Source organism: Rhinolophus hipposideros (genome assembly GCF_964194185.1).
Source record: "Rhinolophus hipposideros genome assembly, chromosome: 10".
NCBI lineage: Eukaryota > Metazoa > Chordata > Mammalia > Chiroptera > Rhinolophidae > Rhinolophus > Rhinolophus hipposideros.
The window spans coordinates 15,575,003-15,591,185 of record NC_138056.1 but is presented as its reverse complement, the minus strand read 5'-3'; the positions used below and the strand labels follow the sequence as shown (position 1 = coordinate 15,591,185).

Sequence of the window (16,183 nt, the reverse complement as noted above, 5' to 3'; positions counted from 1 at the left end):
GTTAAGCTTGTCAAGTTTTACTGGTGTGAAGCTGTTATCTCTTAACATTTTTGTGTCAGGATGCCTCAGTACTGCTTGGCTTTGGCCCCTGGGAGAACTTCATGGTCTGCAGGATCAGTCAGCGGATCAATGAAACTGGCTTGTAATCCCCAACATCTGCTTGTGTTCCTGCAGGAAGCTACTTTCTGTGTGGTCGTTCGTGGAGCGCGGCTGGGCCAAGCGGTACTGAGTGACGTATTACGGGCTGGCTGCGTCCCAGTTGTCATCGCAGACTCTTATATTTTGCCTTTCTCTGAAGTTCTTGACTGGAAGAGGTTGGTGTTACCCTCTAATAAACTTTACACTAATGGTTCTGCATGTATTAGATTTTAAAAGTCCTTCTCCTCCCCCGCCCCCCCCGCCCCCCCAGTAACGGTAATGCATACCTAAGTTTGAGAACTACTCCTTTAGACTGTTTTGTGTATCCACTGGCCTAGAGAAGAGGTTGGCACACTGAGGCCTAGAGGCTAAATATGGCAGATTGCTGGTTTTTGTAAATAAAGTTTTATTGAAGCACAGCCACACCCTTAAATTTACATATCGTCTAGCGCTATTTTTGTGCTACAGTGGCAGAGGTTAATAGTTGCCACAGATTATGCGGCCCACAAAGCCTAAAATATATATATTACCTGGCCCTGGACAGAAAACATTTACCAACCCTTGGCCGAGCACTGTGGTTCCTACAGACTACAGATATACTCACCTGGAGAACTTAAAAAAATACCTGGGCCTTATCTTCAGGAATGCTGAATTTTAAAGCTCCCCAGGTGTGGTGTGTAGCCACAGTTGAGAACCACTGCTCTGGAGTCAGGACTGAATTTGCGTAATGCGCCTAGCTGGGGGTGGAGTGTCTCAGACTTGTATGCAACCTTAGGAACATTCGTAGTGCGCACAGGGCCACATGCAGGTTCTGCTCGGTGATGGCTGTCAGTGCTGTAGTGAAAAGAATAGTCCGAAAGTCTCCTGTGCTTTCATTTCCATAGGACTTTGGAGGTTAAAAACTATTGAAAATTAACTCCTTGTGTATATACTTCTCAGGCTTGACTTGATCTTAAATGCTGAATTGCTTTCTCCTCTCCCAACTTTTTTGATATTTCTATCCAAATCTGGTCACCACAGATACTTGAACATTCAGAGGTGTATTCATTCATGTCACATTTATTGGAAATAATTACTGTGAATAATACAGTCTCTGCTCTTAAGGAGGCTAGACTCTAGTGAGGAAGACAAACCAACAATCATAATATCGTATGATAAGTGCTGTAACATGCATGCACAGGGGGCGCTAGAAGCCCGGAACAGAAGAGGGAGCCTGAAAGAAGAGGATGTGCAGTTCTTTATTATAGCTTAGAGAACTGATGAGCCACTTCCAGTCATTTCCATATCCAGGCAAACATTTTTTGAGTGCCCTTTATTTGCCAGGTACTGTGTTAGGTATTGGGATGCAAAGATGATCAAGGTCAAACCTTGCCTGCAAGAAGCTCATAGTCTAGTGGTGGAAGATAGACAAGTATACCAGCAATTACCAAATACTGGGGTGAGACTCAGCACGGGCTGGGTGTGGTATGCGGAGAAGAGTGAGTGAGCAGGAGACATGCCTTTGTGGCAGTGTGGCTTCACAGAGGCAGTGGCCCTGAGCTGAGTCTGAAATGACAGAGAAGCTACGTCTGCCTGGGTAGTTGTAATTATGGATAGGTGGTAGAAAGGCTCTGGATTTCATCAGAAGGCCTGGGTTCAGATAACCACCTCTATTACTGGCTAGCTTTGTGATCTTGGCAAATCATTGCATCTTTTTTGAGCTTCAGTTTTCCCATCTGTACAGTCGAAATCATTTATTTATGTAACAAATATTTATTAAGTGCTAACTGTGTGTGCTAAGCAGTGTACCAGGTGCTCAGGATATGCTGGTGAGTGGAACCCAGCATGGTTTCCATCTCAATGGACAAGTCTAGTGTGGGGAGGGGGTTTCAGATTTTAGTAAATTAATTTATACAAATAGAATTACTGAACTCTCCTAAATGCCATAAAGGGGAAGTCATTGTTGCGTCCTCTCTTTCCTTCCCCGCCATATCTAATCTGTTAGCAGATCCTGCCGGCTCTCTTCTCTCGTCACTTTCATCAGTTCCTCCCTCATAAGCCTCTCTTGCTTGGCTTTTGCGATGGCCTCCAGCTGTTCTCCCTGCGCCTGGTCTTGCCGTCTGTAGTTTGTTCTAACACTTTAGGCAGAGTGATCGCGTTGGAACATAATCAGATCACACCATGCTTTGCCTAAAACCTTCCAGTGGCTTTCTGTCTCAGTAAGAGCCTAAGTCCTTCCAGCGGCCTGGAAAGCCCTATATGCTTTGCTGTGACCCTCCCTCCCCTGTTTCTCTTCTTTTCCTGGTATTCTCCATCTTCTTTACTGTTTGCCTGCCACACTGGCCTCTTTACTGTTGCTGCAATATTGCTGACAAGCTACTTCCTCAGGGCCTTTCCCTGGTTAGTCCTTCTGCCTGGAATTCTCTTTAATCTCAGGTGTTCTCGTGGCTCTCTCATACTCAGGCCTTCCGTGTCTGTTTTGCTCACTGTCGTATTACCAGGCCCTCATGCCTAACAGGGGCTCCATAAATAGTACATGCTGAGTAAATGAATGGATTTAGGTATGCAGTGGAGCTAAAGGAGAAAAGTCATTGTTCCCTTGGAGCGGGCAGTGGAGAGTGAAGAAGAGTGGACCAGGTCGGAGGGACTTCACACAGAGGCCGTGCGCTGGGCAGAGCCTGGTGTGTTCGCCTGACTGAAGGGGTGCGTGTGGCTGGAGCACACTGGTGGAGTGGAGGGAGGACAAAGATGAATGCAGTAGTGAGTGGGAGGTGAGGAAATGGTCGGCCACGAGGAAGGGAGAAGGAAGAGGCACTGCTCACCAGAAGGGCCTTGTGGCTGGAGGAGGTTTTGGGTATTGTTGTTCCTGCTTGTGAGAATGAAACAAGCAGTGTATTCAGAAGCGCTTCGTGAAAAGGGCTGTACTTACATAAATTGTTCTGCCATTGTCTCTAGAGCATCTGTGGTTGTGCCAGAAGAAAAGATGGCAGATGTGTACAGTATACTGCAGAGTATCCCCCAAAGACAGATTGAAGAAATGCAGAGACAGGTAAGAGGCCAGGCAGCCCTGTCGGGGAGGTGACCAGGGTGATAGGAAAGGGTGGCCTTGACCGCTTACATACAGAGCGACAGCAGCTGAATGCGTGAGTGGGGTTCATTTCATCCACTATCAACCAACCAAACAGAAAAGAGGAGAACAGTGTTAGGTGAGTTGGTCAAATAAGGTTTGATATAATAATGATCAGAGATTTAAAAACACTTCTGAGGTTTTAAGGTCATGCCATAGTAGTGTGCTAAGGACGCAAAGCTCAGCCTCTTTGGACGGTGGTTTTCACTAAGCAGGTGATCGTTCTAGTGACGAAGCCAGCCACGGAAGCTGGGACATTTCAGGTTGATGCTTCCGAGTAGCGGTTGACCTTGAGAATGTTGTTGTACAAGCTGGCCTGCGTTCCCAGTTCCGATGGCCTCCTCTCCCCTGGAACACTTCCATGCTCCGGCCCCCCTTCCCGGTTTTCTCTTCCACCTTCTGACGGTCCTTTCCCTGGGCTGCTGTCGACCAACGCACTCCACTGGGTGTCCCGTTTAGTCCTGCTTCCATTTCCTTCTCCTGAAAGAAATTTAGTTGGGCTTAAATGTCAAGCAAGTTTTAAAAAAAATGAAAAAGACTATCCTGATATTGGTAGTGGGCTTAAAAGTTTTTATTTTAATATTGAATGTCAACTATAATGAACAAATAGTCACGGGGATCTGGAGTGCAGCATGAGGAACATAGTAATGTTCTAATAACTGTAGTGCTGGGGGGTAGTAGACTCGTCGGGGTGATCACGGTGTGAGTTATGTAACTGATCACTACTATGTATGTTGTTCTGTATGCCTGAAACTAATGAAAAATTAAAAGTTTTCATTTTTATCAAAATTGTCTGTGTGGGAGATCAGCAGGAGACAGGTTTGGAGAGTTCTCAGCATTGCGTATGTAAGTGTCCCACACATCCCGATTTCGGTTTGGCACCCCACCCTCAGGCGGAGAGCCTGTATAGAACCTCGTCCAGAGAGCACATCTCAGGCCTCTGTCCAGGTGAGGGCAGGGTGGTCACCTGGCTGTGTGGAATGGGGAGGGGATCTGGGCTTCTCACTGCTTCTTAAATATATTTCGCGCCGTTAGCCCCGCCTTTAGCCCCGCCTTTCCTCACTTGGGGTTGTGCAGTGGAACTCAGGTTTTTCTCAGCCGATTTAGGATACAGCTCTCCGGGGCCTGTAGAGTCGGCCTGCACTTCGTCTCCTGCTATTCAGCTTCCACATTTTGTTGCTGTTATCTTGTCTCCCATTCTCTTTAGAGCGATCGTGCCTTAATTTTTAAAAATTTCCCATGCCATTTTCGGATTTTAGGAGAGAGTGCAAGTTAGCGAATGTGTTCAGCCACCCAGTTTATTAGAGTACTGAGCGTCGTCAATCCAAGAGATGACCACAGCACACAGTGATGAAGTCTGTAGGTTCTTCTCAGGCTGCCTGTGTGGAGTGCCAGCTCGGCCCGTTACTAACTCTGTGCCAGGAACTTGGCCAGGAACTTGCCTTCTCTGGACCTCAGGAACCTCGTCTGTAAGACATTTGGGCATTTGGATTTGAAAACCCATCACAGGTTGACTTTCGTCTCCCTATAGTTTTTTCATAGCATACTCATGTTTGTTTTCAGTTTCTGGGCTTCTCAGTTGTTCCTTAACTGCTGACCTCATGAGAGTTTTAGTGAATTAGAAAATCAGTCAAGAGATCTCTAGAATCTTGTGGTTCTTACCACTCAGGCAGAAGAAAACGCTCCTGGAAGAGTCCTGGTGTCTGTGCTCTTTGTGTTTCCTTTTCCGGCATCGTGATATATTGACATAACTACATAGAGAATCGGCTGCTAAATCAGATACCACCTCTTACTAGACTCTAGTCTTAAAAAAAAAAAACAAGGCGAAAGAACCCCTCCACCTTCATGTTGTGAGAGAGAATCATTTGGTTTTGGAGCAGAGCACCTTTGGCTAGCTTACAGGAGCATGGCTTGGGAGCCACAGGTGAGACGAGCTTGGCTGGTCATTTCCAGTGGCAGGCTCAGAATCGTAGAGCCGTTGAGAAGGGATGAAGAAAGGCCATTTAAAACAGTGTTCTTTTAGGTTACTTGGGTTCAGAGAGACATACTTGGAGTCAAAAGACTTGGGTTTGAGCCCTGGCTCCGTCCCTATTAATTGTACGACCATGACAAGTTGCCAAAGCTCCCCGGGCTTTCATTTCCTCATTTCTGAAATGAGGAGGTTGGCTAGATCATCTCTCATTTTTCATCTTGCTGTTTGAAAACTCTTTGAAACGCTTGTCCTTAACAAGAGCATTCCTCTCCTTGACAACATTAATAATTAAATAGTCATCTCTTCTTCTCCTGAACACCTCTAGTCACGAGGGCCAGTTACCTCCTCTGGGGTGAGTACCCTACATGATGTCAACTTACAAAAGAAAGTTCGTCTTGGCACTTTCCTGCTTCCCTTTCTGAATCTCTTGTCTGCTTTCTGATGCCCCTTCTCTCTGTGCTACTTTCAAACCTTCTAAAGCGCTTCGCTGCAATGCCCCATTTAGTCTTGCTCCCTTTTCTCTGAGTATTCTGTGTTCTAAAAATGACCTCTTTTCTTCTCCCAACCCCAGCTTTCTAGACTGGACTGATCTCAGCTAGAGGTGAGATCATTTGGTTGAAGTCATTCCAGACAGGTATGAAGGATGACTAGGTTCAGCTACTAGATGCCAGGAGCATACCCTCCTCCCAAGTTGTGACAATCAAAAGTGTCTGTCCCCCATGGGACAAAATTGCATTGATGGGGAACCGCTGTTCTATTGATAGTTAAGGTCTCATCTCTCTAAGATTAGAGAGAGTTCTTCTGTAGGACCCTTTCCAGAATATGCTGGACATTCTGCCCTCTGTTTACCATTCATCAATTTAACCTGGCCTTGACAAGAGTAACTGAAAGAATAGCATACACGTGGTTCGGGGAAGTTTTTACACCTTAATGGATTCTCTTCGGGGAGGTCAAGTTCGGATCTTTTTGTAAGACAGACAGGAACTTTTAGGGGAAAACCTGTGCACCCGTAGTTGATCCAGAGAGCCCCTGGTTGTGACTTCAGCATGACCTGAGACTGAGGAACAGTGATTTTCTTGCTCAGAATGACATTAGCTCAAGGAGCTGCATGGGCACTTGTAGCCAGCAGAGGGCTCCATCCACTTCTAAGTGACATTTTTGTTTCAACTGTGTTCCGTGTTTCCAGGAAATCCCAAAGGCCATGAGCTGCTCTGCTGCTTCACCCTGACTTTGTCCTCATAGCCGCTCTCTAGAGACTTGTTCTTTCACAGGAGGAAGCAATAGTGCTTAGCAAGGATTTCGCTCTCCTTAGTTGGAATACAGCCAAAGTTTCTGAATGCACCCTAACACTGTGGGGTGGGATCTCGGTGATGAAGGCATTGCAGCAACATTTTGCAGCTCAGAGTTGAGGATCAGCAAGGCTACAATCTGACCGATGTATACAGTGGTCCAGGTTCTTAGTGTGACTTGGGAATTAGCATGCACCAAGGCAGAAAGACATTTTGCCTGATAAGAAGTAATTCCATTTTCCTCCAGACCTTAGATGTGGTGAAGCGGCCATCAAGTTAAATACGGGGCTAAAGTCTAAAGTGAGTAGTTCAGCTAAGATTTTTGAAGAAAAGTGTGTACAACCTGTATTTCTGTTATCTGCTCCTGACGGCCGACGATGAGCGTGCTGACATTCACGGCATTGGACAAACGGGGTGGCTTCCAGGGTTTTTTGTGGGTAACTTAAAAGCCAGTTCCTCCAATTAGTGTAGGATAATCTTACCTAAAGCTAACTTATCAGCCGGCCTTTTATTGTCCTATGAGCTCAGTGATCTAGTTAATTAATTTAGTGAAGCCCTAATTAAGTGTTTTTTGTTTTGTTTTTCAGGGGAGATGATGGGAGACAGTAAGAAATCTGTGATCCTCACTCCCCAAGGCCTGTCGGTCATCTTGGAGATACATGGGTATAATAAGCACAAAGAAAGTTGAGAAGATGGTGCAGATTTTCCCAAGTACATTAGGGGTCTGACATGGGAGGAAGATGGTGTGGCACAGGGACACATCTATTGGGGGGTAGCATTTGTGGTGGGCATTACAGAGGGAAAGTCCCACCAGCCATCTTTCTCACAAGGGAAGGCAGAAGTATGCGACGATAGTCAGATCACTCATATCTCCAGCCTCCCTTGAATTACAATGAAAAAGCAATCTAGGATTTTAGAAGACTGGATAGACAGCAGTCTGTCTAGTTAGAAATGTTTGTGTGGATAGGGAGAAAGGTGTAAATGGATCCCCAGTTTATCTGTTGAGTGGAGTTTCCAAACATTCTTTTATTGGTCAGTGGCTCCACGAGCAGTGACCTCTGACCTCAGCCACACTGGGAGGTGGAAGTCAGGAGCCTGCCTTGCCTTTGAACTCTCCTCTGTACTCAATTGACTCGGAGCCTTTGAGGTGGCAGAAACTTTCAGCATCCTCTTCTGTCTCTGGCCTCTAACGCTTGGGTGAGTCAGAGTATCACTTTCTTTTCAGTCCCTTGCACTGGCCCATCTTGGTTTGCCATCGTATTTCCCTACCAAGCATACCAACTAGTTGTGCCACGTAGGAGTACTTGACAATATAATGGGCTGATTAGGAAAAAGACAGAATGCTTCTCTTTAAGGAAACAAACTCCAGGCTTGCGGTACCCTCCCCTACCCAGACTATAGTTGGGTCTAGCAGACTACAGAACAGCAAATGTGTGTGTATACACCAGCGTGCAGGCGCTTCCTCTGGAGGAGAGCCCCTGAACTAGGCTCTTATTTTATCTTGTGTATACATAATCTCAACACATTGAATTACCCCATCTCCATAGCCATAGTAGTTTAGAAGTAACAAACTTGAAGGGGAGAAAGTCCACATGTGAGTGTCTCTGAGATGGCTCATCTGTCATTCTGGCATGAATGGAGAAAGTTGGAAAGCTATTTGAAAAATAGAACTCTCAGCACATTAGATGTACAGCAGACAGCTTTGTAGGCTTCACTTTATCCTATATCCTGGGTGTATCATTATAAGAAGGCAGAATCCCTCGATTCAAAGAAGTACATGTTTGTTTTGCATATTTTGATTTCTTACATCCAAATGAGTCTCACCATCAGTTTGAACACTGAATATAGTTTCTACTTCTTCCTCCTAAAGCTGTTATTAATGGGACATCTTAAAATGGAGGAAATACAGAAATTGCTATTCTTGGTGATGCCCCGAATCTTTAAGTAAAGGGGGTGTGTGTGTGTGTGTAAGTAAGTATCTTATATATATTTAATATTGGCTTCTATATAATATATTTTATAAAATTTTCTGTCTAAAATGTTTAAGTTTTCATTTTTAGAAATTGTTTGGTGATTCCCCTAAAAGTGTAAACCCTTAGACGTCTGGAAACATCAGCAGCCCAGACCCCCCTGTATTCTCTGAGGGTCCCCTGTGCTTGTGGCTTGACTCTTATGTCCTCTGACAGTTACAGAGCAGCCCGTGTCCCTTTCTCCCTCACTCCCCCCACCCCTACCACATACCAGTTTATAAAACAATGTCTTTAAGCAGAGTAGTGACATGAGCAGTTAGAAGAAGAAGCTGAATTTTTTAATGTGAGGAAACTGAGGGTAAAGAGACCGAAAGAAACCCTCCCAGGACCACACAGTGAGTGAGGGACAGACAGGAAGCACAGTCTGTTTTGCTGCCCACGACTTTATTCAAATCTCTGTGTGGCCTGGACTGAGGCTAAAAACCAAGACGCACTTCCCAATAATTCAAGCTAACTACTTATTGGATGATCTTCTTAAAAGAGTGGTTACTTGAGACATTTTAGACTGGACACATCCCTGGAAATACATTATGAAGACTGTGGAAGAGGTTTCACTTTTGGTTTCCAGGATCGATATTGTAATGTCTGTCATTCTTATTCCTGCGGCTGTGAAATTGGAAATTTTTTATGTACGTAAACTGAACTCTCAGGGCTTGTAAAAGATGCCTCGTATGCCCTGCCTTTCTTCCTCCCTGCACTCTCTATTCCCAGCATGCCACTCCAAGCTGTGTTTCCCAATCTCTGCTTTCGTACTTGCCCTAAAAAAAAAGCTATTGGATTGCTTACCCTTAAACCAAACACATTGACTTGATCCCTGGAGTTCTTCCTGTGAAACAGACAACCATGGTTCTGATACAGAGCCAGGCTCCTTGGCCAGTGGGAGAGCCTTGGGGATGAGTGTAATAATCACTTTATGGGATATTTTGAATTTCATAATTTTTTTCAAAAGTACTGTATACTCTGTGTTTGAGTTTTCCTGAATGTATAAATCCATATTGTAAAGGAGACCGGCCAGTGTATATTGTTTAAAGCAGGATAAAATAAGGACTCATTTAATTGGAACTCTTAAGGAAGAGTAGTTTTATGTGTTTTAACTTTTTTTTCCCCAGCTATAATATTAAGAACCTTATTGGAAAAAGACTTTTGCCAAGTATCTGATGGGAAGCCAAGAAAAGCATTTTAATAGAACTGTCTTAAATTTATAGTGCACTAGGGCCTGTAAATAAATTTTCCTGTCTTTAAGGTTTGGGCTGATTTGCAGTTATTTTGTACAGCTTCTGAGATTTAAATCCTCCCAACCAGATGGAGGGACCATAACGCTGCTTTCCTTGGCAACCTTGGCATACCTTGTCCATGGCAAGCATAAATGAGGAGTATGTGAAACTTAGTTTGTAAATTCTCACTTAATCTTACTGTAATACCAGTTTTGTTTTTGTGACATTTCCTAGAGCAGCCCACCTAAATATTTTCTAAATTTAGGAGAATTAGAATCCTTAATTTGATAATGCAAAGCAAATAAATATATATTAAGCACCTGCTTTGTTCCTGGTATTATACAGTCATATTGAGGGAGATTTAAAAGGTGGAGGGGAACCTGGACTTCTAAGAAAGTCCTCATGGAGCTGGGGAGAGTACTGTCAGTAATAAACAAATTAAAGGGCCAGCAGTGCTGTGCAGTCAGTTCTGTTGTGGGGGGACATGGTGGAGGGGCAGGGAGACGGGCTCAGGAATGGAACTGGAGGTGAAAGGAGTCTTCAGGACTGGATAGTCTCAGATTGGAAGAGAGGATGCTCTGGTAGGGTACTGACCTGGGGGAGGGGGGGTGGCTTCTGTGAAGAATCAGTAGGTAAGATGGAGTAGATGGAAGGTGGGGGGACTTTGAATACCAGCAGCAGAGAACTCTGTAGAGAATTGGAAGGAAGAAGGAAAGGATGTTAAAGGACAAGTAAAGAGTAATGAAAAGATGTGTGATGAAAGGGGAAAGCAGTATAAATTAAGAAGATTTAGGAAAAAAGAAATCAAAGTGCTGGAAGGGACCTTAGAAATTATTCTACCTTTTCCTCGTATTTTACAAACCTCAAGTAAGCCCTAGAATTTAAGTCATCCTGAGAATGAATTGTTAGGGCCAGAATTGAGCTTAGCTAGAACCCAGGTCTCCTGGCTCCCAGTCTGATGATTTTTGTTTTTTGCATTGTCTACTGTCCTATTTTCCATACTGAGGGTCATGATTCATTATTTGATCATGACATTAAATCACTGGTTCAAGACAGGCATTTTATTTTTTAAAAGTAAAATATAATACAAAGGAAAATATCAGTATGTTACCTAGTAAGGGTACATATTTCCTGAAGTCTTTGTTTCAGTTATGTGTGTATATGTGTAGTGAGTGGCAGTATAAAATGCGTTTATGTGTTTCTTCGTGTGGGTCCCCGTCTAAAAGAGTGAAAAATGTTGGTAGTGGGAAGCACACGGTTCTTGGAGTTGGGGACACCTGCACTCCAATTCTCGGCTGTGCCGTCTGTCCACCAGCTTTGTGACTGTGGGCAAGTTACTCAACTTTTCCAAGCTTCAATTTTCTTATCTCAGACCTGGGACTCATAATCCTATAGAGCAGTTGGATGATGCACTGAAGTTATTTTACTTAAAGCGTCGCGATTCGGGTCTGCGTGCCTCATACCGGCGGCGATTTCGGGGAGCGCCGCCTGCGTCTGTGTTTGAATATTGGAAGGAGCCTCCTGGCATGGAGCTGGGTCTGAGGGAACCACAGTGAATTACCGACACGGATGTATTATGCATTTGCTTCTGGGCTTGGAAACTGGAAACAGAACTTACTCCTGTGGGTTTTTGGTGTACTTTCTACATCTTGGCGTGGAAGGCGGTTCACCTCTCTGTTTTTCTGTTAGGATCAGAATGGCTTATTAAAATCAGTGGTTTTCTAGCTGGCCTTTAAAAAAAAGATTCATTGGCACATTTGGATAAAGTCCTGTTACTTTTTCCCCTTCCCAGTGAGAAGAAATTTTATACTAAGTCTTTTTTCCCCCTGTCTTCCAACGTGTTCTCTGCCAAATCATGATTTTATTCATTTTGTAAATTAAAAAATAAACTTACACAGAAAAGTTAAAACCAGAATTGACATTCGGGTGGTGAACAGTTGAAAAATCTGAGTTTACTAAATATGAACTAAAAATAAAGGAAATTTTTATGTGAATTCAAGAGGCCCGGTCAGATATCTTTTAGAAATCACTGATGGTCAGATCCTACTGAACGGAGAGTGAGTTCTAGTATGTGATTTTCCTGGTGCTCTCTGCTTCTTCCCTTGTCCTCTTCTCCTCCTGCTACCTCTGCCTCCCTTCCCCCATTCCCTTCTAGCCAGCTCCATCCCATATTTGAAATCCCGCTGGAGAGCAGAGACGAGAGCTTCATCCCAGATGATTTGGGCCAGGGGCTAAAACACTGCCATAAATCTGCAGCTCATTTTAATGCCACGTTAAAACAGTGTGAGCGGCTGGTTTCCGTGGCCCCTGCCCTCTTTCTTTATGGGCTTCTTTGGCTCTTCTTTTTAAAGAGGCCCTGCGGAGTCATTTTAAAGTTCTTATCAGTTTGCTGACAGCTATATGGGTCTTTCTGCCGAGTCCAGGAGCTCAGGCAGGCGTGTGAAACTTCTGATATTAAAATTGAAGAAAAATGCCAGGCAGAAGGGATTGGGGTGGTGCAGCCATGATTTGGAGGTAAAAGACTAGCAAGGTAATTAACCTGTGCAAGTCCAGAACTTCACCATTGGCCCAATCAGTTTCTCTTGGTTGGTAGGGGCAGGGCAGTAAGGGTTAGGCAAGGGAGGACTTTGCAAGGGCTTCTATTTTTATCCCCTGATTAGAAATGCCACTCTGTTGACAGTTTGTGCTTTCAAGCTTCAGCAAGTAAGTTGGGCAGCCCTGAAGAGTTAGGAGAGCCAGGTTTATAGTGTATTTTTTTCCAAAAGGCCGTCTGACTGGCTAGACCTCTGCTCGCATGTCTGCCAGCTCCAGCTTGCTGTGTCTGTGTCCACAGCTCACTGCTATCGAATTTAAAGCAACTTTCATCAGTCTGCTTTGCTGTCCCTTTTAGACCAGGTTGCTAACCCCTGGTAGTCCTCCCAGAGTGCTCCATGGAAACGTCAGGCCCTCTATAAATGTCAGCCTGCGATGCTTGGCCCTTTGTACCCTCTCTGTTGCAGAGAAATGGACTGGAAGCTGCTCCCCCTTTTCCCCTACCACTTTTCCTTTCTTTCTTTGCTGGAAAACTCTTGCAGCAGACAGCTGAGGGGAAGGAAAAACCATTACCTGGATCCAGGCCAGCAGCTTGACGGGAGCTTCAAAATCTCTGGCATCTCTTGACCAGAATGAAATTTTTCCAAGCGTTTCAAAAAGTGCCTCCTTACCCTCCTTCTCCTTCCACCTTTCCAGCCTTGATTTCCAAAGGGGCTGGGATGGGTGGAATATGCCCTCAGAATGTACTTTGTATCTGCCTGCTCTTTTTCTCCTAGCTAAAGCTTTTAGGAAGAGCTTAGTGGAGATAAGCAAAATCCAATGGATATATATTTTTAACTGCTCTGTACCCACTTGGCACAAACAGATTATTTTTCTTTTTTCAAATAGTTTTGGACATGAGCAGTTTTTTGCAAGTGTGTTCAATTTAACATAGCCGTTTAACTTGAGGTTGAAGCAAAAGCAAGGAAGTTTTGTAGTAAGTTAGTGAAATTATATAGCTGCTGATCTAGGATTGATGATTTTCATTGAGCAAACAATAAAAAAAACTGGTTTGTTTTATTACTCATGTAGCTCCTGTGGGGAGAGTAATTAGGTATAAAAACCAAACGAGCAATAAAACAAAATGCCCCAAACTCCAAAGCGATAAAACTACTTTTTCATACATTTCTGGGGACTAAATCGATATCCTATAATTAGTTAAGAAGTTTAATGAGCTAGGTGCTATTACTTGTGGTATAATTTTAACAAACTTTTAAAAACATTTAACAAATAACAAGTATATTGGAAGTTCTCAGTAAATATATGATTATGAATACTCTTCATTACACAGCCTTTTCAAGGGGTCAGGGTAGAAGGAATGGTCCCGGTGTCCTCTGTGGAGAGAAGGGGTCAGGGTAGAAGGAATGGTCCCGGTGTCCTCTGTGGAGAGAAGGGGTCAGGGTAGAAGGAATGGTCCCGGTGTCCTCTGTGGAGAGAAGGGGTCAGGGTAGAAGGAATGGTCCCGGTGTCCTCTGTGGAGAGAAGGGGTCAGGGTAGAAGGAATGGTCCCGGTGTCCTCTGTGGAGAGAAGGGGTCAGGGTAGAAGGAATGGTCCCGGTGTCCTCTGTGGAGAGAAGGGGTCAGGGTAGAAGGAATGGTCCCGGTGTCCTCTGTGGAGAGAAGGGGTCAGGGTAGAAGGAATGGTCCCGGTGTCCTCTGTGGAGAGAAGGGGTCAGGGTAGAAGGAATGGTCCCGGTGTCCTCTGTGGAGAGAAGGGGTCAGGGTAGAAGGAATGGTCCCGGTGTCCTCTGTGGAGAGAAGGGGTCAGGGTAGAAGGAATGGTCCCGGTGTCCTCTGTGGAGAGAAGGGGTCAGGGTAGAAGGAATGGTCCCGGTGTCCTCTGTGGAGAGCTGTCTCTAAAGTCAATCATGGGTTAATCCCTCGTAATGAGTCCCCAGTATGGGGCATTGCTTCAGAAAATGACCTCTCTAATAAAAGTGTTAAATATTAATTTGCAGCCTGTATAAGAATTGTCTGACTCTTTGGGGCTGGTTTCCCACAGGGTAGGACTATTGGTGAAGCATTTCTGAGAAATAATTGCTCATTACAGGAAACGCTGTGCAGGTTTTGTGAATTCATCATATACCTACTTAGAAAAATATCTAGGTTTGTTTACAAACAATAACTTATAAATTATTAAGTGTTGATACACATGGTAAAGAATTCATTGTTTTCAAGTCTTTAGTAAGGGTTAAACTGATCCATTGGTTTTCTGCTTGTATTATTAATATAGATTATTATGTGTGAATTTTTAAATAAATTTTATTGGGGAATATTGGGGGACAGTATGTTTCTCCAGGGCCCATCAGCTCCAAGTAGCCGTCCTTCAATCTTAGTTGTGGAGGGCGCAGCTCAGCTCCAAGTCCAGTCGCCATTCCCAATCTTTAGTTGCAGGGGGCGCAGCCCACCCTGGGGGAATTGAACCGGCCACCTTGTTGAGAGCTCGCACTCTAACCAACTGAGCCATCTGGCCGTCCCTCTGGAAGTTCAGCAGCAGCTTGTTGTCTTCAGTCTAGTTGTGGAGGATGCAGCCTACTGGCCCATGTGGGAATCGAACCAGCAACCCTGTTGTTCAGAGCTTGCGCTCCAACCAACTGAGCCATCCGTCTATCCCAGATTATTATGTATTTTCACATATTTTGTCTCCCTCAGCATTGCAGAGGTTGAGGTAATTTGGAATTGCATAATTTTTGGCATGGCATAATTTTCAGTTTTATAATAACACAATCTTATAATTCCATGCTTCTGTTCCTGAGAATGTAAGACAACAATCACATACTCATTTATCTTCACTTAAAGAGCTCTCATACTGAATTAGACCAGGATTGGTACAGAAGTCGCTTTATATAAACCATTTCTGACAGTGCGGTTACCTCTCTTCATGTAACTTAAAGGCTAATTTGTTATATGTAAATGTGTACTTCCCATTTTATTAAGGACTTTACTAGTAGGAGGGCAGTTCACGTGTTACCTTTCAGATTCCAGTACTTTTATTAAAAGGAGCAAGTGTTTTCTTTATTTGAGTATTTGAAGTCATGTACCTGTGTATTGAAGTGTTTCTAACTTTCAGGTGAGTTTGACCAGGTCTTGGTGATCTTCTATATGTATCGTTTGTATTTTAGAAAGATCTTGGAGATTCTGTTTTGAGCTGCAGACTGAGGGTTGAGTTCTGCAGTGAGGCATTTTGGCATTTGATGGGAATGAGAAGACCTAGAAGCTGGTGACAGACTGAGGGTCAGAATAACATACTCAAGGATTGCAGTGCAGTGCGGAGGGAATAGTGGACCTGACCATATTCTCTAGTTTAGAATAACCACAAATCAGGATTCCCCCAAATCTCAGCCTCGCAAGTTGTAGGTAACTTTCCATATGGCATAACAGCAAGCATACTCTTTGGAAGTCTTTTTGGTGTAACTTGAAAATTGGAAACTATAGAAAAGACAGAGTTCAGCTGTTTAATCAGCTACCATACTTAGCAGTTTTTAACTGTGAGATGAGGAAAGGATCATAATTCCCTATGGGGATTTTGAAACTTCAGATATCTTTCTCACTGCCACTCAAATTCTCAAATGCTTTCTGGGGAGGGGGATGGGGACATGGCCTTCTCTTGAGAGTCCCTGCCATGATGCATTTCCCTTACTCTTACTCATAGGCCTCTGTCGTCCTTCAGGTGAGAAGGAGCAGGGGAACAAGCTGAGAACCCAGTGACATGGCATGTGTAGCTATTTCAAGCTTCTCCCTCTGTTCAAAGTCCCTGTTTGGGTAACAGTACATTGGGGTTCCTGCTCAGGATCAGCAGGAGAGCTTATCTTCATAACGATCAGAAGATGGAGCTTTCCAGCAGCAGACACCGAGTAGAGGAC

The 16,183-nt window shown here is 44.2% G+C and overlaps 1 protein-coding gene across 1 annotated transcript in view; it reads left to right on the top strand.

Moving 5' to 3' along the window:
- Positions 1–16,183, top strand: part of EXT2 (exostosin glycosyltransferase 2) — a 126,544-nt gene that overhangs the window by 27,336 nt on the left and 83,025 nt on the right. Inside the window, exons 6-7 of the mRNA XM_081062596.1 lie at positions 175–314; positions 3,073–3,166. Coding sequence (XP_080918722.1) covers positions 175–314; positions 3,073–3,166 — 234 coding nt within the window. The remainder of the gene's footprint in view (positions 1–174; positions 315–3,072; positions 3,167–16,183) is intronic.